Here is a 25055-nt window from a genome sequence, read left to right as displayed (position 1 = left end):
CCATATAAATAAACAACAGCAATCAGCCTGGTCAACAACCAGCCCATCCATCCGCCTCGCCTGCCCAACAAAAGTACTCTAAAACAGCCAGGTGCAGCACCACAGACCCCCTGGGGAACCACAATATCCATCCTGCTGGCTCTTACAGTGTCTGCAGCTTCTTCTACATTATATGTGGATTATTCTGTCACAAGGTGTGCACCAGCGCCCCCTGTCACAAGAAAGTGATAACATGGATGCTGGTGAGACAGTTAGCTGTCAATGCATCTCAAACTTTTGGAGACCCTTTCAGACAAAGTGCTGCTTTATCTACTGGCCCTCAATGCTGCTGACGTCTAGAATTGACTTTGACTAATTTAAACTGGCACACACAGAGAGGATGAAGGTGAAAGGGCAGGTGGAGGTGGAGCAGAGTCAACAAACCCTTCTGTCAGGCAGAATGGAATCAAGTTTATTAAAAGGGGGGGAAAAAAGAGACAAGTCTGTGTGTGTGTGTGTGTGTGTGTGGGGGGGGGGGGTATCACAAAGCTTCACCCTGACCCCCTTTTCACCCGAAGCTGGGCTGCAGCTACTCTTTTCCGCCATCACTCCGGTTTCTTTTCCTTCTTCACCACACTCCTTTTGACCCTTGGGGTTCCACTCAAACGCTGACCCACATTAACTACACTCTACTGCAATTACTGCTCCTGCAGGCCTCTGGGTGGCATGGGAGACGTACTCCCACTCTCTCCATTTCTTGCATTTTCCCCTCCCTCTCCCTCTCCTTTCTCTCTGTGCAGCTGTAAAAAGGTTTATAATTTATGTGTGTCAAAGAGTCGCTGAGTGACAGCAGGGATGGGGAGGAAATGACAGAAAACATTCTGGATTTGACAGGACAATAAAGAACAGATTGTCAGGTGGAAAAATAGGGAGCGGATGAGTGGATGGCTTCAAACAATGCTGCATTTCTGACGGGCATTTGGCTGATGTTCTAATCCTGTTAACGTAGGAATCCGTCCAGCTTGCAGCACTTCACAAATATATACAATCCACTGGTTACTTTGGTGGAAACGCACCAATGTCACCCCTCCAAATCCTCGCTCCCTCCCTCATTTACTCGCTCACTCCCTCACTGTGAAAACAACAAGAGCACTTTCCGGAAATCAAAGCTGTTTTCTGGACAACCCCAAAGTGATCCCAGAAAGGGGAGGGGGGGGGAAAAATCCAGCTATGCAACTTTAACCAAGCAACTTTCTCTGTCGCTGAGGCATGCAAAAGTATAAACACAGAGAATCAAGACACACATAGAGCTGAGCACGCACGCACACACAATCTCCCATTAAATTCCACCTGCAGCTGCTCTCTAATTGGGCCTGGGTAGCTTGCTAAAAAAGCTAACATCTAGTTAAAGCAATATAATTGGCCACTCTGCTTTAGGAAAGAATGAAATGAATCAGTCCTCCGTCTCAGGTCGGCCCCGTCTCAACTGAATCCATTAGAGCAGATAATTGCCTTGAACAGCAAAGCGTGCGCTCGGCGTTGCCACAGCTGAGCAAGAGGATACAGTTGGCTTGCAGTTTTCAAATCCAACGCGTGCCATTGGACGGCTGCGGGTCCCTGGATGTGGCATTAGAGCGACCCGGGCCGGGAGATTTTCAGCCGAGCACTGATCAAAAATCAGATGCTGATAATCTGCCTGTATGTTTTTATCCTCAGGCCCGTGATGGTTTCCTAGAGCTTCAGTGGATGTTTGTGGCATCGTCAAAATGACATTTCAGGTCAGAGGGACGCTTTTCAAGACTGAGGAAGTCATGTTCCAGGAGCCAGTGTTGATTATGGAGGAATTAACCTCAGCACAAGTCCTCCGACCCTGAGAGCTTTCAAAATTCACAGCATGTTGAAGTCAATCTGGTTAGACCGAAGCACAAAAACACTTGAGTTGGGATCAGATTCAGAAGCCAACTTTCACTTCTGATGACTTGGAATCCACAGCTGGTTCCAGCAGGAGCTGCACAGTCTGCAAGTATTCAAGAATCAAACCAGGCCAGCAGCCTCCAACGTGAGACTCCCCCCATCCGGCACCCTCCACCTCCCCAGGACCTCTGGAAGAGCTCTGCTTGTTTGCCATTTGCTACTCTGTTAGCAGATTAGCTGCTTCAGGCACCAGATTACTGGAGTAACTGTAACTGTAACTGTAACTGTCGCCGCCTCCCAACAAGTTAACGTCACATCACGGAGCTCTGCACTGCTCTAAATATTTTCAACAACTTTTTGAAAACCTTCTTGAGTGGTTCGGCCATGGAACTTCTGTGATTGGCTACGCTTTTGGTCTTTTGCCAAACCTGCCTGAGGCGTGATTGGGGTCAAAGAGAAAGGCGTTAAAATCTGGGTCTCCTCCTCTACATCGCACATTCCCTCCAAGATTACATGACAGGTGCCATTAAATAGTCTTGGCTTTCGAAAAAAAAAAAACATTTTGATGACCACTTTTCCACGCAGCCCACGATCCTCTTTTGTTTGCAGGTTTTCTATTTTGACGAATTTCCAGGCTGTGTTAAACTCAGAGACTCTGCGGGCCTTTCAGCAGCAGCTTCCTTCATGAATCCCCGTTAATGAAGACAATAAACTTATTCTGCTGAATTTAAGTGTGTGTGTGTGTGTGTGTGTGTGTGTGTGTGTGTGTGTGTGTGTGTGTGTGTGTGTGTGTGTGTGTGTGTGTGTGTGTGCGTGTGTGTGTGTGTCCCAGCAGCTCATGTGGGCTGGCTGTATCATTAAGATAAATGACACAGTGTGTCCCCTGCCAAAACACAGACACACACACTGCAATAGACTCGTCATGGCGCTTAAGGTTGTGTTTCAGCAAAAGGACCATTTTCTGTTTACCCCTCTGGCTCTCGTTGTCTCGCTCTCCCTTTATCTCTCTCTCCATCTTTATCTTTCTTTCAGCACAAAATGCCAAATTGCTCTATTTTTCACTGGCTCCCCCCCCACTGCACTCATCCACTCATCTGGTTATTAACTCCAAACACATTAAACCAACAGTGGTGCCACGATATTCCCCAGACTGCCCCAGTCAGCATAAACGCACACATAAATGCACACACCTGGGTCAAGCAGTAAAATGGATGCTGGCTGGTGCACGCCGGCGACAGGACCGACCGCTTCAGGCCTGAAAACAACAAATCTGGGAACTTATTAAAGGAAACCGAGCTGAGTCTCTTTGAGCGTCTAACTAACTTACACCGTCTTAATAAGATCAAATGAAATATGGATTTTCAGAAGCTGATATGATTGATAATATTCTTTCATGCCGAAATGAGGAAAATGAGTGTGTTTGTTCGAGGAATATTATTCTTGTCAGGCTGAAGAAGGCTCTCAAACAGAGGACGACAATAATAAAATAGGGAGATTACTCTGATCCACAGATATCGACTTTCTAGTTGGACACGCAGAACCGTTCTCCAGTCAGAGCTCCAGGCGAAGAATTATATATCTTGGGTTTTATCTTCCACATCCTTTAATTATCATTAATGTATTCATTGCTGTCCCTGCCCAATGTCAAAATTTGAATATTTTACAACAATCTGGACGTGCTTGAAAGAAAATAGATCAATTTAGATACATTAAGAATTCACATTATTTTAAGAACTTTGTGCCAATCAGATCAAGTCTGAAAGAATCAGTGATGAAGCATTTCGAAAAATATGTTGATTTGATTTACAATACCGGAAGGAATCATTCATCATTCTTGTGTCATTAATTCCAAGCAAGTGCAAAACAACACTGAGATAATAATGGTGTGACTTTTGCGCGAAACAAATCCGTAGAATGTGATTAAAAGGCAGTGGCGCCACAACTCCTCCTTCAAAATTCTACTTCAAAACGCTTCCTTTAACAAATATTGCACCATCTTGTTAAAAGGCTGTTCAATTATCGTCACCGTCCACAACCGCCAGTAAAAGAGCTGCACAATCAATCAAAATTAACCAAAAATCCCAATATGACCTTCTGCATGTTTCAAATCGCAGGACGGCACAATGAATAGTGTTTTCGATGAAATACGGTGGAGCTGCCGAGGCGTCCTGCCTACCGCCACATTCTGCAGACTTTGTTTGATCAGTACAATTTTCACATTTAGACATTATTTCAAAATTGTGCAGCTCTGATTAAACTCGATGCTGCAGGTCTCTGACATTCAAATAAAACCAAGCTTACAACAACATTGACCAGTCTAACACATTTAAGTCCCAGTTCTTGACGCCTCGTATTTAAATCGACAAACACTTCCACCACAGAAGGACAAATGTCTTGCTGGCCTGGAGGTCAGGGCTTGGATGTGAATAGATCCTTTGGCTCATCTTATATTCTGACTGACGGTTCAAATACGGCTGAAGGGAGTTCTCTGTCTGTCAGGTGAGATGTTGTTTAATGGTCTTCCATGTGATTGACCTCTCCTTCAAAGTGTCTGGACCTCAGTTTCCAAGGGGACTTCGCCCTCACGAGATTTCTGAAGCAGGCTTCAGCTGGTTGCACCTAACTGCGCTCTGGGGACAGGTTTAACCAGCGGCTCAGAGTACCGTTATCTGCATCTGGCCTCCAAATGATCTGGGCTCTTGGTACGATGCTACGGCCCAATGCAAAAACATGAAACGTCCTGACATGTTAATCAACGAGCGGGAGGATGAACAGACTCAGGGGCCGACCACAGCCTTGCCCCGTAACACCAAAGAGCAGAAAGAGATTGGAGATCTTAGGGTGAGTGCAGCAGGAGCTGGAACCCTGTCAGAGCAGGAGCCTGTCAGAGGCTGTTTCAGCATTCGTCACAGGATGGTTCATTCAAATCTTAGGATCCGTTAATCGCACACATCAAACATCTCAAATATCAGCCAGCAGATGACATAGACAACCTCTCACAAAGCCGGATTGGAGAGCAAGAATAACCCTTTCCATGTCCATTTCCATTCTCCCTTCATTCCCTGTTTATTGTTGTTGAGTGGAGCACTGTTACCAACAGGGGGATGAATGAAGTCTTCTGACTCTGATATAATCTCTCAGGCCTTTCAATCTGAGTTAATTTTGCTTATTTTGGCACAACTTACGCTCATCTAAATGTACTGAAAGTGAATTCTCAGGTTTTATGTCCTCTGTACTCTACAGGTTTCTGTAGGCAGTATCTTGTTCTTGCCAGATTTTCACAGTCTATTATTGTTCTGCATGTTGTTCTCCTCCTTTTGCTGCTGATGTTTGTTTGTTACTTTGCTGTAACTGAAGTGTCAGCTAATGAGGATCCAAATAAAACGGAAACAGAGAAGTTGTTGCAGTTGTAAAGGCTTCCGAAGTTTTTCCAAGTCTAAGTACGACTAACAAACTCATTTAAATACAAACTGCCGCTTTACAAAAATAGCTGCTGAAAACAACAACAACACGTCTGGGTCGCCATCGGGGCAACAGAACGTGCTCATTTGCCCCCAAAGATCCTTTGCAAACAATACCGTTGCTAATTTAAAGTAAACACGGTGAGCGAGGAGAGGGCCACAGATTCCCTGACACGGGTGGAATTACTGTCAGCTCCGGCGAAACAGCGGAGCAGGCGAGCGGCCGCCGGAGCTCCCTGGAGTTGAGCAGGTGCAGATGAGGCCAGGCGGCTTACTGAACTATGATAAAACAACCACCGAGCTGAATGCTTGTGAAGTGCAAGGCCAATAAGAGCCCAATCAAATGCTACATTTCCTCTTTAAACTCTCCGTCTCCCAGCACCGAGAGGGAAATGGTCATTCAGAGAGGGAAAAAATAACAGCCGTGGTGTTTATCTCCAGTAGAAGTGTCAGTGAGTGACACTCTTGACTCATCAAGCAGGAAAACAACTCATTTCAAGGGTAGTGAAGATGGAGCAGGAGATTTGACTGAAGGACAGGAGGAGGAACTTTTTTTTCGGGGCTCGGAGGCAGCGGCGAGGAAAAGACGTCTGGTGGGGAGAGGAGTCATCTCACGGCTAAGAGCACACAAACACAAAGCAAATGACAAGTGTGTTGTGTGCAAAAAAAAAAAGACGAGGAAAAGAAAAGAAAAAGAGTTGATTTGGGTCTTGGCAGAAGAGTGTCTCCAGGCTTTCATAAGCTCAAATGACTCAGTCAGCAAGAGACGGCGTCGCCAGAGAGAAAAACACAGGAAAGTAAAAACACAAGCAGAGAGAGACGCTGGAGCAGAGAGGTGAGCCGCGTCACACGGTGTAGCCACCGCAGAGAAGAGCTAACTAAATATTTTATTCATCATATAAAACTAATCTGCATTAGCAAATTTGTTTCACAGGAAAACAGCCAGATTAGGTTTGCATAAATATAATGAGAAAATGTCCATATTGAACGGATCTGATCATATTTGCACACATTGACAGATTAACTTTTTGGCTGGCTGTGGAATAAGAACGTGTGCTCACGCACACACACACACACACACACACACACACACACACACACACACACACACACACACACACACACACACACACACACACACACACACACAGGACAACTGCTTACTCTCCTCTACTTGAGAAAGGAGTTAAGACTTTTCATGCTGCTCAAAAACCAGTCAGTCAATGATGCACATGAGAAGAGAGGCTAAGGACAGCTGCTCTCTGGCCAAATGTAGAAGACACATGAAGAGAGGTTTCAGGAAGCCTGCATCCACTGCTGCTAAAATCAGGAGTTGTTCTTCCAGTAGCAGGTGATGCCACCACAGAGACAAATGGGAAATGGATCATTTATCTAGTGATCTTGTACCTTAATGGCACTCAAAGGGCTTTAAAATGTTGCCTCTCACACACACACACACACACACACACACACACACACACACACACACACACACACACACACACACACACAGACACACACAGACACACACTTTTCATCAGGAGCAAATCGAGGTTCAGTAACTTGCTCAAGGACACTTCAACATATCTCTGGGGGAAGTGGAGATTGAACCAGCAGTCCTCCTTACACTAGATTGCCCCTCTTCCCCCTCAACCTCTCAGGGTGAAGAACTAACACAGAGGTGTGTGTGTGTGTGTGTGTGTGTGTGTGTGTGTGTGTGTGTGTGTGTGTGTGTGTGTGTGTGTGTAACAAGCAGAGAGTTCCACATGCACTTGTGTACCTCAACCAAAGATCTGGTTTCCTAACTGCTGAAGTACTTGGAGTGAAACAAGATGGAAGGGTGATATTGATAATGTTTGGAAGAATTGGATTGGAACCCTAACAAGCCGGCATGACCTCAGGTGACAGAGAGACAGAGACGAGGCCCACCCGTCTCTGTCAAGCGTCCCTCACGCTGCAATTTCCTCAATATGAAACATATGATCCATCCTGACCAGCGGTCCGTAACTGGGACAGAAACCAGGCTTTGAGGCCACCATGACGGGGCGCTTTTGCTAGCCAGCTAACAACTGCATCTTAGCTCATTACGCCGATGAGGTTGGTGATAGAGGGACAAGTAGATGTCACGATCTCACTGGGTTCAACTGGTTGGTACCTGCTGATGGAATCACACGTCACGTTTTGTTTTATCAGAAGAAAAAACATTTCTGTGATTCCAGGATTGTGATTCCGTGAGTCAGGAATCAAACAGATGGGAAACGGGACATGAACCAATGTCCCTGATGTCTTGTGAGTTCTGTTTGGCCCATCATGCAACGTAACCTGGTTCAGATGACTTCGGTGCAGCTCTGTGAACGTCGTCCAGGCTACAATCACCGCTGTTCAAACACGCAACATGACAACACAGCTAAGAGCATTTATATCAGTTTCAGGAATGAAGATCAGCTTTCCCAAAACGGATCAATCCTTAATTCAATTCCATGTTCCTGGCAGATGAGTGTTTACTCGCTTTATTCACTTCATCCCCACTGATTCACTCTTCGCTTCAAGTGACACTTCAAAACTTCTCTTGAAATTTGTTTTACAGCTGGATGGAAGTGCCACATCTCTTTCTCTCTCTTTGCTTTCCTCCCACTCTCCATGTCTCATCAGGAGCGTTATCAGCCCCCTCTCCCGTTGATGCCTGTTAATATGGCAGCACCATTGTCTGCCTGTTCGTCGCTGCTGTCTCTATTGTTTGCACGTACATTTGACGAATTCATCAAAGGAAAAAAAGAAAAGCAACGGCAGAAAATAGCTGCAAATCATGTGGTTTTGCACAATTGACTGTGCAAGTCTGTCGGGGCGAGTCTTTGTCTTCAAATGGAGCACGAAATGTCTGTTTGCTTGTGTCATTTTGCACATTTATCATTTCATCTGCTATTAACTAGATGGGACGGCCCACTCAGCCTCACTGCTGAGTGTTTTTAGCTTCTGGTTCATTTCGTGATGGCCTCTGTGTGTGTGCGTGTGTGTGTGTGTGTGTAAGTACCTTTGCTCTGTGGAGGGTTCTGGCTGCGGTCTCGGAGGATGTTGATCTGGTAGACGGCGCCGTACGGCTCAAACAGCTCCTTCAGCTCCTTCTCTGACCAGGAACGCGGGATCTGGCCCACAAACATCTTGATGGCATCCGGGTCTGGCTGGTCCGAATGCTCCAGCGCCCCGTTCATCTTCCCGGCTGTGCCGTTACTGTTGACAGGTCAGGACACAGAACATTTAGAACTTAGAACATGACGCCGACTGTCCAGATTGTTCTTATTATCTGATCCAATCTGCTTCCAGTTCTTGTCTGTAAAGGTTTCCATCAATCGCTTTGATCTTTTCATCTCAGAGAGTTTTGTTGGCTCAGAATAAAGATTAATAGAAGAAAAGAACTTTTACGGCTGGCCGACAAACACTCTTCAATAATGAACTCATGGTTGCTCTCTTTCGTTTAGACAGGAAGCAGCATCATCCTCCAGACGACAGAGCAGCGTACATATTCAGGTGTTTAATTCAGAATCATGTTGCTGGCAAATAATCCAATTAGAGTACATTTGATTTCATTAGGTGGAAATGCATTCTCAGAAAACTTTTAATACATCGTCATCTTAGTCGAGGAAGCCACTGAGGAAGTTTTATGCTGATTTATTAGTGTAATTATTCACATCTTTTTTGAAAAAAATGCTTTTTTAAATTCATCCCTTTAAAAGCCATTTCCTCAAAACCAGTCTTTTCTCAGCTTTGGGGGCAGAAAAAATAGACACCGAACTCTTCAGTTTATTTCTGACTGTATTCTGAAGGATGTTCTGGAGGGTTTGTGTATGTGTCATTCAAAGCCTGATCCATAAGACATTTACTCCTAAAAACATGCTTGTATTTTTATAGCAGTATTTTCTGATTCATGAAGGGACAAAAACAGACATCCAGCGTTTCCTCTGTAGAAACATCTGAGTGGAATTTGTCAACAAAATGAAACGGGAATGTAAAACCGTCTTAATCCGTATTCAGATTCCTGTTCCTGACATTTATGCAAATGAGTGCAGATTTGATGGGGTGATGCCTAAGTTGCACATTTCAACGCATCATTTTGGACAACTTCTCATACTCAGAATCACTGTCCACAATCAGGGACGTTTCCTGATGACGGACACGCAGCACATTCACACGCCCCTCCCCCGCCCACCAGCAAAACAACACATCTAACGGGATAGATGGTGGAAAAAACATCATCCAAGATGGCTGCCACAGGAAGTTGGCCAACACGAACTGAACCGCACTGAAAACATGTTTCATAGGATGTAGTGAATCTACTCGAGTAACAGAGCAAACATGAACAGTGTAAATGAGAGAAACCCATCTTAACGAACAAAACCACTGTTTACCAAATTAGGTATCTTACATTTATGCTGAGCTTACAGGTTTATACAACTGTACAAGGTAAAAACCAAAGAAAGGACATGAATCGTAGCACTATAGTAAGATAGCAAGGGCATCTGTGCTATGAATTCATCGAAAGCTAAGCTAAGCTAAGCTACGCTCAGTTTAGTTTTCAGCTTCAGGGTGATTTTTAGAATCAGTTTAACATCTTGAAAGGAGTGTGAATCCATCCGATCACACTTGGAAAGGCAGTTTTCGCTGACTGGTACAAATTACGGAGGGAAAAATGATCAGGAAACGCTAGAGACATCATCTGTAAGAGGACACACAAGGTGAGATGTTCGTTAAGACTTAAAGAATGATTCAATCTTCAGTTTGGACCATAGAAACTCCTCAAAGCCAGCTGTTAGAAGGTGAAACTGACTGAGCGCCACATTAATAACCCTGCAACTTCAGCTCCTGATAGCTGGCTGGTGGATTTCAGGTCAGGTTTTACAGATGTATATCGCTAAATCTGTCACTTCTATATCTACCGACCTGACACATCAGCAAATAGACCCTCCAATAATGAAGATGCAGGGATAGCTTTGTTCAGGATAAATCAATCCATCCTGTCTCTGACTTGTACTCATGATGGGAGATATTTTATGAATGTGCCATCCTGCCGTCCCCCTGCACTGCATGTTTGTATGCATGAATGAACGCTGGATAAGCAGCGTGTTAATGTGTGTGTGAGGGATTAGGTTGCAGAACCAGTACAGTAAACCTCCAGGCCCTCTTGCAGGACACAAGCTCTTACACGCTGATCACTCTGCTTATATATTTCCACATCTGGAATGCATATGAGGTAAAATGCTTTCACCCTCTTTACCACAAAGCTACAAGCCTTATCTTTGCAGAACACACTTGGCTGTCCACGCGTTTGGAATGCTAACGCTAAGCTATGACGGGCTCTTTTTTTGTGGATGAATAAAGGCAAACAAATAGCGAAGCCTGACAGCGATGAGAACAACACCCGAACACACACATGACTATGGACAATCATATAGCTAAAGCATGTGCGTGCACGTGCGCGCGCACACACACACACACACACACACACACACACACACACACACACCAGCCATCAAGGCCTGTGGTCTATTTAAGATGGCTGAAAACCAATTTAATGAAACCCAAGTCAATGGCAGTGCTGTTTTATTGCTCTACTTTCCCCTTTTGTTATTCTCGGCAGGAGAGAGCAAGAGCATTATCTTAAGCAGCAAAACAAAACAAAGCCAAATCCCGAGCTTGGTTAGCTGACAGCACTAATACCAGCCTATAAAGCTCAGCAAGGGAGGAAAAGAAAGAAGGGAGGGAAAGATATGGAGAGAGAAACTGAGAGGGAGGGAAAAAACATGCAGACCTTTGAACACGGGCCATCCATCTTTTGCAGAAAGAGCCAAGGCGCTCGGCAGAAACGCCCAATTCTTTAAAGGACTTAAAGGACATGTCAAATAAAACGCCAGAACCGGAGTCAACGAGCCAAACCAGTGCTAACAGTCCTCAGGGCAACAAATGCTCCTCGCTAAGCTGTCCGATAAATCGTAGGGGGCCCCTGCGCTGAGGGAGACCCGCAGGGGAGGAAGGGAAGGGCAGCAGAGGAGGAAGAGGAGGAGGAGGCGAGAAGTTACTGCCCCTATCACCGGCTGATGTTTGGACACATCAAGGCGGCTGTAGCGGTCGCTAAGTTCAGACTGTAGCATCCCTTCATCCTGTGTGTGTGTGTGTGTGTGTGTAAATGAGCAGAAAGAGAGAGAATAGCTGGAGACAATCCCTCATTGTTGGCTGTTTATGTGAGGCCTGCGAGGATTGAACGAGTCCACGGGGGAGACGATACAATAGCCGGTGTCAGAATAGCGCCTTGCCGGTCCAGGACACTGTCCACCCTGTGCTAAGACAATGAATAGCTTCACACTTGCAGCCATAAGGCGCATGAATGCTTACAGAGCTGTCTTGTGTATGCACGCTCCGTCTTCTCGTGAGGTGGTTGGAAGTAGGTGACTCCCCTCGCTACAAAGGAATGAGCGCCTCTTCCATCGCCCCCGTGGCCATGACTGACAAGGTGTTATTGCAAGCAGACAGAGCTTTAGTGTGCTGCTGTAGATGTTTGTGTCAGTGTGTTGCAGCTCGGCAGGAGAGTGTCCTGGGGCTCGGATTAAGTCGTTGAGTGGATCCACTCCTGCCATAGCCTCTCCATCTCCCTCCCTCTTTCCCCTCGTCCTCCTCTTCTTTTCTCTCTCCCTCTCAATTTGAGCCAATTGTTTGCCTTAATGGCTTAACTATTGCTTCCATCACTCCAGTCTCCCTGCAGCACAGGGCTGTGACTGAGGGTTGATCTACACCCAACGTGTGTGTGTGTGTGTGTGTGTGTGTGTGTGTGTGTGTGTGTGTGTATGTGCTCGGCGTGTGAGGATAGGTCTTCGAAGCAGCTGCTGAGGCTTGTTATTCCCTCACCTCACGCTCACATTAGACAACAGCTGCACAAAAGTGACCATAAAACCTTACGACTTATATTTATTTATTCATCATTTCATTTCATATTCATGGCGCCTCACACGCCCCACTGTTCGAGGACGGAACTTCTTTACCTTCTCTCTGGTGTGAAGAGAACGGTCGTCATCGATTCACAGATACACAGGGATACTCAGGGTACCGTCACACACCAGCGTTGGTCGAGTTTAAATAATTGAACCCTGCTGCGGTTCTTTTGGGCGCATGTGAAACCAGTAATCCCACTGTGGTGTGGACCAGAACAGCCAGTGTGAGACCGTCTCTCCTGAGTGCGGTTTGATTGCAGTGAGGCCACAATCCGACCCAGGTGCAGAAGTGAATCTGAGAATTATGGGCCGTCTGCGTGCAGCATTTATTTAGTTGTGAACTAGGTAACATGGGAGGGAGACGAATAATGTGGATTTCAGCTGAAATCACACGTATGTTGGACTGAGGACCGTGTCATCCTCCGAGGTCACACCCACCACAGGGCTTCAGTTTGCAACCAAGGGCTGAAATACTCAGGACAGCAGGATGAAAATGCCTGCAACAAGCTGAAAACATCAGACTGCAGAATGCCACTGGATTATTGTGATCGTAATCTGTGAGAAAGCTAATCTGACGTGATTTGAAGAGTGGTTTTCAACCGTCATGTAAAAGTACTTTACAATATTGTCATTCACTCACTCACACACACCAGCTACCATCAAAGTGCGAGCTTGTCGGGCGGCAGAAACTCGCAGTTCTACAAAGCTACTGTAGCAGCCTGAAATCTGATTGACGTCGGATTTATTTTCAAGATGGCGTTTCAACACGTCACTACATCGATCATCACGCAGCTTCATGAGCATGGGCCCGCTAACGTCTCACATTAATGCCTGCGTCCGCCACTTCTCTCTCCTTTCAGCGCATAAAAACTTCCTCCTGGCCTGGTTAACCTGTTGGAAGTTCTTCCCATCACACAGCAGCTGTGCACTTTTTCCAGCTCTTAGCCAATTAGCTAATAAACCAAATGTATCAATGTCAATTAGATACAGATCAGTCACAAAGACTGCAGCTGTAAAAGCCCCTTGAATGGAACACATGAATGCAGAAAACAAACACTGATTACTTAACACATTGATTTTATGACCTGCAAAAATGTGAATCTGTTTTTTGAAGTTTCGCGTGATGATAAAGTCACGCTGACTAAAAGATGAGCTGTTCTTATGTTTGCCACTCGAGACAGAAAACGATAACGTCACCTTCTTCAAATCACCGCCGAAGTCATTTAGTGACAAAGTTTGTTGTTTTTTTTTACCTGAATCAACTCCTTATGATGTTTTGTCTCCAGTTATTTGAGTTTTCTGAAAAACTTGGGGAAAAAAGGACGTAGGCGATTATTCTCAGAGGGCGACCATATTAGGATGCATAACTGGGTATTGTAGGAGGAAATAAAAACTTATATTGATTTCGGGCTCTCATAATCCTACATTCCAGCTGATCCATAACACCACCAAGGATGTAGTTTCACTGATTCAGGAACAGAGAGCAGGCTCATGTTGGAGGAGGACAGAAGAGGAGGAAGAAGAAGCCTGTCCACCTTGTAACCATAGCGACATTCAACCAGACGCAGCACATACTACAGCTATTGTGTCCAGCTGTTGTTCCAATTGCTGACATGTGCAGGAGTAACCTATAAAAACACATGTAGCAGGGCAGGAGTCTGATGTGTGGCTGTTACCATTTAGAAAGTCCAGCTGTGGAAACTGAGCCATTAGCACATTAGCTCATCAATTATGCAACACAAGAGGAATCTAGTTAACTTACTATAAAAACTCTGCTCTCATTTAAAAGACATGGAAAAAAAAAAGGTTACTCAAAAATCAGAGGTTACAAAGTGCTTTTTTCTTGTAATTTTGAGATTTAGGAATTTTTTTGCTTCCATATTTGAGAGGAGAAGCGCACCGACGGTACACACTTAGGTGATCGTTTCTTCCATGGCGGGCGACTGCTTCAGTCTCCTGTCGAAATAAAAACACTCGTGCCAAGACTTCTTCGCTCAGATTTATCATGTAACTTTAAAATCATGCACGTGTTTTGTTTATTCATTCATACATTTGTTGGGCTCAATCAAACCTGACAGAGGGCCATTTTGCCTGCAGGCAGCCTTGAGTACTCACTCTTATTACAGCAAAAAGCTGAGGCTTCTGTTTATCACATTATCACTTCGTCACAGGTTGATGACATCACTGCTGTACTGTATACTGTATGTTGACCCAGTATTTGTAGTCTTTTCCTACACAGGTAAGTGGTACCACTCATTAAATACTGGATGTGTGTACTTCTACCACCTCTGACAAAACCAGGAGGAGTGAGTCAGGTGAGACTGAGACGAGAGCTAAGCCAGAGTTGAGGAGATGGATGCAGATGAGCAGGGCCTGCAGTAAGCACAGCTCAGAGCTCAGCATGAACTCACAGCAACTGAGCACACGTGCGCGCACGCGCACGCACACACACACACACATCACACATGCATACGCACACGTATCACACATGCATACCCACATGTCACACATGCATACACACAAACTACAGTTCAGGCTGGCTGCGCTGATCCCCCCTACTGTTTTTCCCTTCTGTTTCTGCTCTAAAAGACACATCCTCTCTGACTCCAATAACCCCTCCATTGCAGCACACGCACGTTACTCCAAATACTCCTCACACACGTACACACACACACACACACACACACACGTACACACACACACACACACACAACTCAGTGGGTTCGTGGAAGGGCCGAGCTGTCACACACTTCTTCTCATTGGCAGCGTGTTTGCAGGGTGTGTAACGGTCCCACAGGGGAACTAATCTTGTTGACAAGCAGAGTGAGAAACATCAGTTCCCCCCGAGGGAGCAGGGCGACCGAGGTCAGCCAAAGACACACACACACGCACGCACTCACATGCACACGCACACACACACTTGTACCGATGTGTTCACACCCACACACACATGAACAGACACACACACACGCACACACAGATACAAACCTGTGCCGACAACCTGACAGACTCTTAAACAAGTTTCACACAACAGCCCGACAAAACATGGATCATGAGAGATGACATCATCATCGTCGCTGCCTCTCAGAGCTCATCGTGACAGGATGATAATTTTACACACCTGTCAGAATCATCTGGTAAGGTGAGAAGCTGCTTTTTTGTGTGTGTGGATCCATTCAAATTCTTTATACCTACTTCTTATATCACAGACAAAATTCAAGTCACAAAACTACTCAAAGTCTGTTATTTTCAGATATATATATATATATATATATACATATATATATATGTATATATATACGTATATATATATATATTTATTTATCATCATTTTGGTTGTTTCCTGGTGAAATACTTGGCAAGCTCCTTACAGCTGCATTCTTCTCACCAGCAGGGGGCGACTCTGGTTGTTGGATTCCATAAAAGTCCTGAAAAAATGAATCTTCTCTCTTCCTCTTTACTTTCCTGACATATTCATGATCCCCATTTCATGTTTCAAGTTTTTTGAAAAAAGTATTGATGGTCATGTTGGAAATTACAGCCTCATTTAGAGAAAAAAAAGACAATATAGCAGGCTATCAGGAGTCGAGGGTGTCAGTACCACAGTGGGATGATTCAGATGTAGGCGCTACACCACAGCCACACGCTGGGTGACGTGCACTTATTTTATTCAGACCTGATTCACAGCTCATTTCCCTTCATGGTCAAACCAACTAACGCAGAAATTTGGAGTCCATCCCGACCCTGAGCGTTACTGTCAACGCATAGGAACAGCCCAGGGCTGAGCTGCTGGGGACAGAACAAAGCCAGAATATGAGGACAGAGCATCCAAACAGCGTCAGACATCAACATGAACAGAGAACTTCTTTGGGTCCCCGGCAACACAGCCGCCAAAGTGTGAGCTGGATTGTTGTCAAGAAAAACGAATATTTTGGAAAGTGTTGGTCATCACAACTCTTGAGCTGGAAACTACTGTGTAAGACTGTTTTGAATCAGAAATACCAACTGTGCGGGTCATTTAAGGCACTTCACAACCATGATTGTTGGTGCAAATAAACACAACCACAAACACACACAGATCTAGAAACATGCCTGCATATTCACTGCTGCTCTAAGCTTCAGACCAGAGGATACACTCCATCTCCGAGGTGAACTGTCTCCAGGTGGCCTTGTTCCCGTAAAGAAGGCAGTGATATTCCTCATGATTTACTAGAACTTTACAAAAACAATCTTCTAACAGCCACCGGTACGTACAGCGTGTGTCTTATGTTAATTCTCGACATTTCTCTGCTGCAGGGCGGAGGGGCGCCACTTTTATGGAGCTCGCATCTATGACTGGCTGTCAGCATTTGAAAGAATCGGGTCTATGCGAGACTGTGTGATTGCCTTCATGTGCGTGTACACATTTGTGGTTGCCGTAGAGACGGGGCAGTACGCGTGACGCCGGGAAACGATCAGATAAATGTCACAGTAGCTAATGAAGCTGCACCGGTGCCCTGACGCTCAGCTAGCTCCACGCTAACGAGCTACCGCACACCACCGCCCAGTAATGAGGAGCTACGCACACATCCATGCTGGAAATAACACACATAATGCATGTACACACAGAGAGGAGACAACACACCGATGCATGACAGAGACGCAAATGAAAAGAGTCTCATTTTCCTCAGTTTTGATGTCTCCTATTTTCCTGAATGTATAAAACAGTGGAGGAGGAATAAGCTGCCTTGTTAGATGCTGCATGTGCTGAGTGTGTCGGTGGTGAATAAAACTGCCTTGATATGGATACGTGAATTATTGTTAATGACAATGTGAAACGCTGCTGCGGTGAGAGACGCATCTGCTTGAATCCTTCTTAAATTCAATGATTGCGGGGACTGTTTAGCAGCTGAGCTCCATTTATATGGGAAAGCTGCTCCTGCTTTACTAGGCCAAAGCCACAACGCTGCTTTTACTGTGTAAGTTAAGTATCAAAAACAACCTTAAATGATGAAGTACATCGCACCAGCCTAGAAAGAAGTCCAGACAGCAGTCAGATTCCCATCCAAAATGACTGTACATTTATACTGAACTTTCTGAAATTTTGCCACAGTGACTGCAAATCTGTGCAGGTTTCTATCCACTCTGTCTTAGCAGTCGGCTCGGAGGGATGGAGGTGCTACTTCTCCGGTCTACCACTGTAGAAGAAGAGAGCACAGCTCGATGAAGCACTTTCACCTCATTTATAATAATACATCATGCATTATTTTATACTCAGCCACACTTAAGAGGGAACCCGGCGAACAGGGATTCAAGAGGATTCTAAATAGAGTCTAGACTCAGAGTTGACAGGGAGTCTGAACCCAACTGAACTGGATTATTTTCGGTGATACTCAGCGACTCATTTGTGTTTTCTTCTCTTCACTTGAACTTAAACCAGGCAGTCGTCATCACAAGAGGAGCGGGTTTACTTTGTAAAAATAATTGGAATCAGAGTGACTATCATCATCTCAAAAAGATCCCATTTGATTTGAGGTAAAAAAAACAAAAAAAAAACAACAACTTGTGAAGAAGTGAAGATGCATCATTGAGAAGAATAGAAAACTGTAATTTGAACAAGACTACTTCATCTGAAGGTTTGAAAATGCTTCACTGTGTAGAGGAAAACAGCCTGAGTGAGGCTGTTGAAAAGCAAATACTCTGCTCTCTGTCGGAGTTATTCAAAATGTGCAAAAAGAAACTGCATATTAGTCATCCCATCAGCTCCTCCCATACACACACACACACACACACTTATATTTCATGTACATCCAAGAGCTGGGAGAAACAAGGCAAAGATGTCACGTGGAGGCGTGGATCCACTTGGAGCGAGCAGCTGAACTGTGAACTGCAGAGGAGCTGCATGCATCGCTCGCTGCACGTCCACGTCCCTCTACAGGCTCACCAGCTTCTGATCCAAACGCGCACTTTGAGTACATCAGCACAACCACAACGTACCGCACCACTTGGGTTCTCAACAAGGACTCCTGCATAGTTTTGACATTTTCAGCCACGTGCTGGAGCGATTTGAATGTCTCTTAACATTCCGAGGACACACTGGTTTCTGTGTATTTGCATGTGGTATTAACATCAATCAACTGCTTGACCTGTTACTGGTCTACAGAGAGGAAAAACTGCAGTAATTGCGGTTTTGCATTTAATTTGAATGCGATAAAAAGAGAGGTTTAACCCCTCATGAGTCAATGTGATCCAGGTATTTGGGACATTTTCACATCTTTAGATTTTAAATTTATACACCCCCCCATGAATCGACATATCAACATCAAATATTTATCATTTTAATCATACTTTTCTACACCAATCAAAATTATTATCCAATAATTACTGGCATTGAAAATGTGACTAGTTATCCTGCCTGCTGATTTTTCTAACATAGTAAAACAGAGATAAATTGCTGTTTCAAACCAGAGCAAAAACCCTCAAAAGCTTAAAATGCAAGAACACGGTTTGTCAAATTGGATTTTTCTCTTTTAAACAGAAGAAATTACACAAGTCACTTCCTAGGAGGGCCAACACTTTTCATGAGGTGATTACTTTGAAGAGTTTTTCTATCACTTTTGAAACATATCTTAATGTAACAATTAGAATTGGTCACCAAAGTGATGTTGAGTCGAATTCTATTTATGCAACTCAAAATCAAAAGTCAGCAAATACACAACACTATAAAATATAAAAGGAGGGGAAACTACTAAAACAGAACTTTTAGTAAAGATGCCGCATGTTCAGCAACGAGAACGTAGAGCATAAAAATGACTCGTATTCAAGGCTGCAGTCATAATGACCACAAGAGAGTAGAAAGTACCATTACATCAACAGAGGGGGGGAAGCATCTGGATGTGGAGGTGGAGGGAGCAGTGACAGCAGGGGGCTTGCGTTTAAAGCTACTGAGCTGTGTCACCAGTGGTTGTCTTGCTGTTTTCATGAAAATAAAGCTGATTTGAACCTAAACCAAAATCTTTTCTTCACCTCCACTAAGTGTTTTTTGTGCCTAACCTGAAACGGACTAAGCTAGAAATGTGCCGTATCAGGAGATGGAGCCGGATGACTTGATACTGCTGCGCAGGTTGGAGGACTTGTTGCCATCCTTCTCTCCACCCTGGAGAGACAGCTTAGGGTCTATAGAACAGATACTGCGGTGCAGAAAGAGCTCACTGTGCCTGTTTATTTTACTCTGAATGTTCCAAACTTGTGGGTTATTAGGGGCGTCCCTTGAAGGAATAAAGCTGCAATAATCAATAGGTTTCTTCTGCTTGAGAGTGCAAATAAGCAAAGTGAATTTCATGCGCATTTGGTCAACAAGTTCTCAAACGGAGAGATGGATGTGATTAAAAAAAACAAACCTCTGCTGAAGATAAAAATAAAAATACTCCCTCATGGGGAACACCAAATAGTGGCAGGGAGCCCAAACTTTCTCTACTTTGGTTCCCTGAATAAACTTCCTAATAAACTTCCTGCCTCTCCTTTGAACATTCTGCTCCCCCCAAAAAATGATCTTCTCCTGCTCACACCGGCCTGACCTGGAGTTTCTGAAGGAGAAATGAGGAATTTAAGCATCGTAAACCCCTGACACCAGATTGGTCAAACTCAAGCAACAGCAGCAGCAGCAAGATTTCCCCATAATCTCTTCTTCACCCCCCTGCCTTCCCCCTGTTGCTATGGGAACAGCAGTGTTTGTGGGGCATGGGGTGAAGAAAAGCTGGGGGGTGATGGGTAGGCAGGTGTCTCTTTGGATGACACACTTTCACCCTGAATTTTTGGTGTGTCACCCTGTTTTTCTTTCCTCTCTTGCTGCTGGAAAAAGCCTCCCAGTCCCTCCGTCTCCATCACCTCTCACTCAATCGCTCATGTTAGCGGCCTTAATGAGAAACAGCTTGTTTGTGGTGTGAGTCTGCATGCATGCCTGTACGTTCGTGTGTGACCATGTGATGAAATGGCAACGGCTCTGATTGTCTGGCAACGTGCTGTGGCTGCATTCTGCCAAAAGTCATCATCTGACTCGCCGATGGGGATGATGGCCCATTTGACTAATGCTTCTCCACAAAATGGTCCAACAATGTCGATCCAACAAACACAACAAAGAGTGGATGGGGGTTCGATTCCGCCAATCCAGATTTGGGACGCTGGTCAAATAAAGTCATCTGGACATTTACAGCAGCCTTGGATTGTGTGTTTAACAGCAAAATCCTGGATTCTCTGTGCCTGCACAACAAGTCACACCTCCACCGCTGAGCCTCGCTTGAACAATAAATCCCCCGGTGTGTTCATGCACATCGGTCGTGACACCTCTAAAGGGGACAACTGAGCAGAAAACCACAGGGTAGACACAGAACACGGCGTAATAAGGGCAGCGGTGAGAGAAACGGTGAGTGTTGGGAAAAGGCGACACAACACCACTGATTTGACAACAAGTGCATTTGTCAAGCTAGCTTCAGCTGGTTCTAGAGTATGATCATGCCCTAAGAAATGGCTGCTCTTCCAACACACATTCAACCACAGAGGCGAGGAGGGAGTAGTAGGGATGCGAGGAAATAAACTGGAGTAGTGCCGTTTATTGGCTGGCATGAGAGGGTGCTGTTTTCTGTGTGTGGTCGAGTCAAAGATGAGGAAAGGCCCAATACCGGGCAGTTCCACTCACATCTGAAAGCTCTTGTTGGTACTGTAATTTCCCTCATAGATCATTTCATGGTGGGTTGCAGCCGAGTGTGTGTTTGACCTCAGGCCGCCTTTAAAACACAACTGGGGCACTTTGTCCACGTGTACAGTACATTCTTCAGAGTTGCGTCTCTCTCTCTCTCTCTCTCACACACACACACACACACACACACACACTGAGCCACCCGGGCTGCTCTCCAGCTGCAGTGATTCATATGAACAACGCCGTGCTGCCAACTTCATCTACTCTTCACTTGTTTTTCCATTGTTTTCTTGCCACTTTTTTCCCTTTTTATTACTTCCTTCATTGCTCCACTTTTGTCCCGAGACATTTAATATGTATCTGCTAAGACTGGCAGTGATTTCAACCTAATGCCTTTCCCAAACATAGGGGTTTTTATTGGGTCACCACTGAATGTGAGGCTAAGGGGCGGCGTTTTCACCGCAGCTTTGGTCCAAATCAGCGGACGAGTTGGCACTTTGTTCCCTTCCTCAGCAGGTCCAGACACTGTCTTACATCAAGTCAACCTGAACAGAGCCGGGTAGATCCTTTATCTCCTGGCACAAATGTTTTTGAGGAAAATCCCTGTCAGTCACAATCAACACAACAACAGCAGCGTCACGTGATGGTTTAGTTGCCCTGGAGTGATCGCACTTTCCTGCAGCCGGCGCGTCTTTTTCATCGTGGTGTTTTTAAGCTAAGTAACAAATGCCAGCAGATTAACAGGGAGCGATGTGTCTTTTCTGTTTTTCTTCTGTTTTCCAGGAGTTGAAAAGTTTAAGAGTCATCAACTTTGAGTCAAACACAGCACTCATCACTGCTACTTTTTACCCATCAGGAGAAGTATCACAAAGACAAAAGATCCCTCTGAAACCAGATGATTGTACTCATGAATCTAGATAAACCGGCCAGTCTGCCTTCTATCCCCCGGTCGAATCTTGATTTCACCAGAGCAAAGACCAGTGGAAGTTCCAACATTTTTAGATACGTCCCATATCACAGTTACCAAACGCTGTAACTCCAAAGTGCTCTTACGCATTCTCAGCGTAGCGCCTGGCATTTGAAGTCGCAAAAAAAAAGGCTTTGTGGACACAAGTTGTCCATTCTTTGACTCAAACAACATAAAAACAAACCTGACAGGAGGACCAAGAATAATCAAAGCCTGCAGTGCTGATTAGCTCTGACGTTAATGGTTCTATTACGGGTTCTTGTTATGATTTTGATGAATTATCATACTGCAGCTGCCCCTCTTCTCCATGTGTCCTATGTTGCTCTTCTCCCCAGCTGCAGCATCTATTTTCTACCCAAAATGCAAAATAATTTGGGATCAAGTTTGCTTCCTGCATTGAGTCCTGATTCTCCAGGAGGGCCTTGAGCTGATTCCTCTGTCTAACACTGGTCCCAACCATGGTTCACACCTGTAAAAATGGTTTGGATTTAACTTGAAAGTCAGAATATTGATACTAAAGGAGGTGGGTATCAAAGAGTCCAGAGACAAACAGCCAGAGGTGGGCAGTGGCGGTCTACTAGAGTGAAGAAGGACTGAATTTAGATTAGCTGCTACTGCATTTTACTGATCTTTCAGGAGCGACGTCTCTCTTAATCACTTCATTATTAATCCAAATGGGAGATGTGCAGTGTACATTCATGTTTTACTTTGTTAAACTAGGGGATTGTCAGCTGCATAATTTAAAAGGGGAGCTATCGACTGCATAATTGTCTCACTTTAATGTTGAGCAACACAAAAAGGCGGGGTTAATGATTGGCTCATTCCCACTTCTATACTTCCGTATCATTCATCTGCTGATTGCCTTGTTTTTCATCCTCTTGATTCCTTACACATGCAATCAGCAATAAGGAGGAAATCACTTCCATAAAATCAGAACAATTCTCAATCCCAGCCAAGTATATTTGGAGTTGGGGGCAGGCATTGGGGGGGGGGGGGGGGGGGGGGGCAGAGACAGAGAGCGGCAGGATGTCTTCGGTCCTGGACTGAAACAACCTCTAGAAGCGATGCCCACTCCATTGTAATTATGCCTATAATGCAGTACAGGAGGAGGGGAGGTGGGTGGGGGGAGTCAGTGATAGCGTTAAGGGATATTAGGGCGGGTGGGGTGCTCATTTTCATTAGGCTTTATGGCTTGGAAAAACATTGTCACGCATACCAATTAGCAGTGGAACAGATGGCTCAATATGGTTGTATGTTTTGTTGCACATGTGTGCTTGAAGAGTTCGCTGAAGACAGAGAGAGAGAGAGAGGGGGAGAGAGAGAGAGAGAGAGAGAGGGAGAGAGAGAGAGAGAGAGAGAGAGAGAGAGAGAGAGAGAGAGAGGATGCTGGACGGAGACGGTCCAGACGACGGCGTTGATGGGAGGATTTCCTTCCCTCTCCTTTCTGACATGCGTCCCAGGTCAGGACCTCCGGAGCGAAATCAAACCTGGATCAGCCTGTTCAACAGTCTCTCTGAGGACGGAGCCATATGCTGACATATGCCGATGGGGTGGAGAGAAGGGGGAGGGACCGCCTGATTATGCATGTCAGAGTGTGTGTGTGTGTTTGTGTGTGTGTGTGCGCATTCAGCTCTATGTAAATGCAACGCTGTCAAAACATCAGAAATGTTTGACCGACATGGGATTTTAGAGGTCCCATGAAATAAAAAATACATGTCCCCAGTCCTCACCTCTGTATGCCTGATAGATGCCAAACATATTTGAAGAATCTGTATTTTTAGTGCAAAATCCTTTATTTTTTTCCCCTCTTTTTGCCTCCTGTAAGAACAATTACAAAGTTTGATGACTCATTCTGCACTCAGTGGTGTGTAGCAATATTCTTTCCAAAGAAAATGACTTCTCGGATTTTTACGCATCAGCCTTTTCATTACAATGCACTTTACCCCGCGCAATGGGATCATGAAAGAAGCGGCTGTAAAATAAAGTAACTGTCAGACAGAAGATGAAGAGACACAAACCCCTGTGAAATGACTCGCTGTTTGTTCACAACTTGATTCATTTGGGCTGACAACATTTGGAAAGTCTGAAGTGCTCGACTGGTTTGCATTATTGGCTATCGGCTGACGTGCACACCAATCAATATCTGTGATTAGTTCCTCGCAAGCTTAATCCTTTTATTTTTTTTTGGGGAAAATGTGTAAATAATTGGAAACAAAAAGCACTTGGACACAAATAGCTGATATACTGGCTGATACTCTGATGCGTCTGAAACACTACTTAGTACACATTAACGCCTCTTATCATGAGAATAAAAGAATTTTGCAGGATATTTGTGAAGAATTCCTGCTGAATTCCCTGTTTATCTAATTGCTCCATCAAAAATACTGTACTGATCAAAACAATCAATAAGCATCTTCCTGCCTTCCAACGTGACAGTAAAACAGTTGCAGACTTCCACGGGCAGCAGACGTGAATCAACTCCATCTCCACTGGATGATCGTCACTACCCGTCGGGTTTAATTAGAACAATGTTTGGCTCTACATCTGCTAGATGTTAAACTGTCAGCAGCAGCAGGATTGATGGGAACACTGGGACTCAACCGTGCTGTAGCTGGGCCACAAAATCACAACAGTGAGTTCAAATAGGTGATGAGGTTCAACAGAACAGCAGAGTTGGACGGGAGTTCTTCACGATACGCTGACACATGAGTACAGTGACTACACGTCCTGGTTTGTCAGGGATTTTCCAGGTTCAGAGTCCCGGCACACATCTGATAACAGGACGTCCCACTTCTCAACATTCAGACACATAGTATCACTTTAGCTAAAATAACAAGTTGAAATGTAAATGTACTGACCTTTTTACATTTTTATACTTTCTGAACGCTTGCACGTTATTTATCTTGTTTGCCATTTCCATTTTGATTTGAACAAACAATTTTTTTGCAACTTCATGTCCCTTTTTTTAATTCATCCCATCTCAGTCAACCTTTTGAATTAAAATTAGCTTTCAGCAGGAAAACAATAATAATAATCACAAAATCCCCGGAAGTTGCCTGGTGTCAGAGCTCCATCTGGAGCGG

At 44.8% G+C, this 25055-nt stretch overlaps 1 protein-coding gene across 18 annotated transcripts in view; it reads right to left on the bottom strand.

Moving 5' to 3' along the window:
- Window positions 1-25055, bottom strand: part of celf2 (cugbp, Elav-like family member 2) — a 202007-nt gene that overhangs the window by 68502 nt on the left and 108450 nt on the right. For all 18 annotated transcript variants that reach the window (XM_086201703.1, XM_086201705.1, XM_086201704.1 and 15 more), the window contains one exon: window positions 8386-8582. In XM_086201703.1, coding sequence (XP_086057829.1) covers window positions 8386-8582 — 197 coding nt within the window. The remainder of the gene's footprint in view (window positions 1-8385; window positions 8583-25055) is intronic.

Source organism: Aulostomus chinensis, chromosome 4 (assembly GCF_037954235.1).
Source record: "Aulostomus chinensis isolate RoL2024-O1b breed Wild chromosome 4, RoL_Achi_v1.0, whole genome shotgun sequence".
NCBI lineage: Eukaryota > Metazoa > Chordata > Actinopteri > Syngnathiformes > Aulostomidae > Aulostomus > Aulostomus chinensis.
Note: the sequence above shows the minus strand (reverse complement) of the source record. Positions and strands in the feature narration are given on the sequence as shown.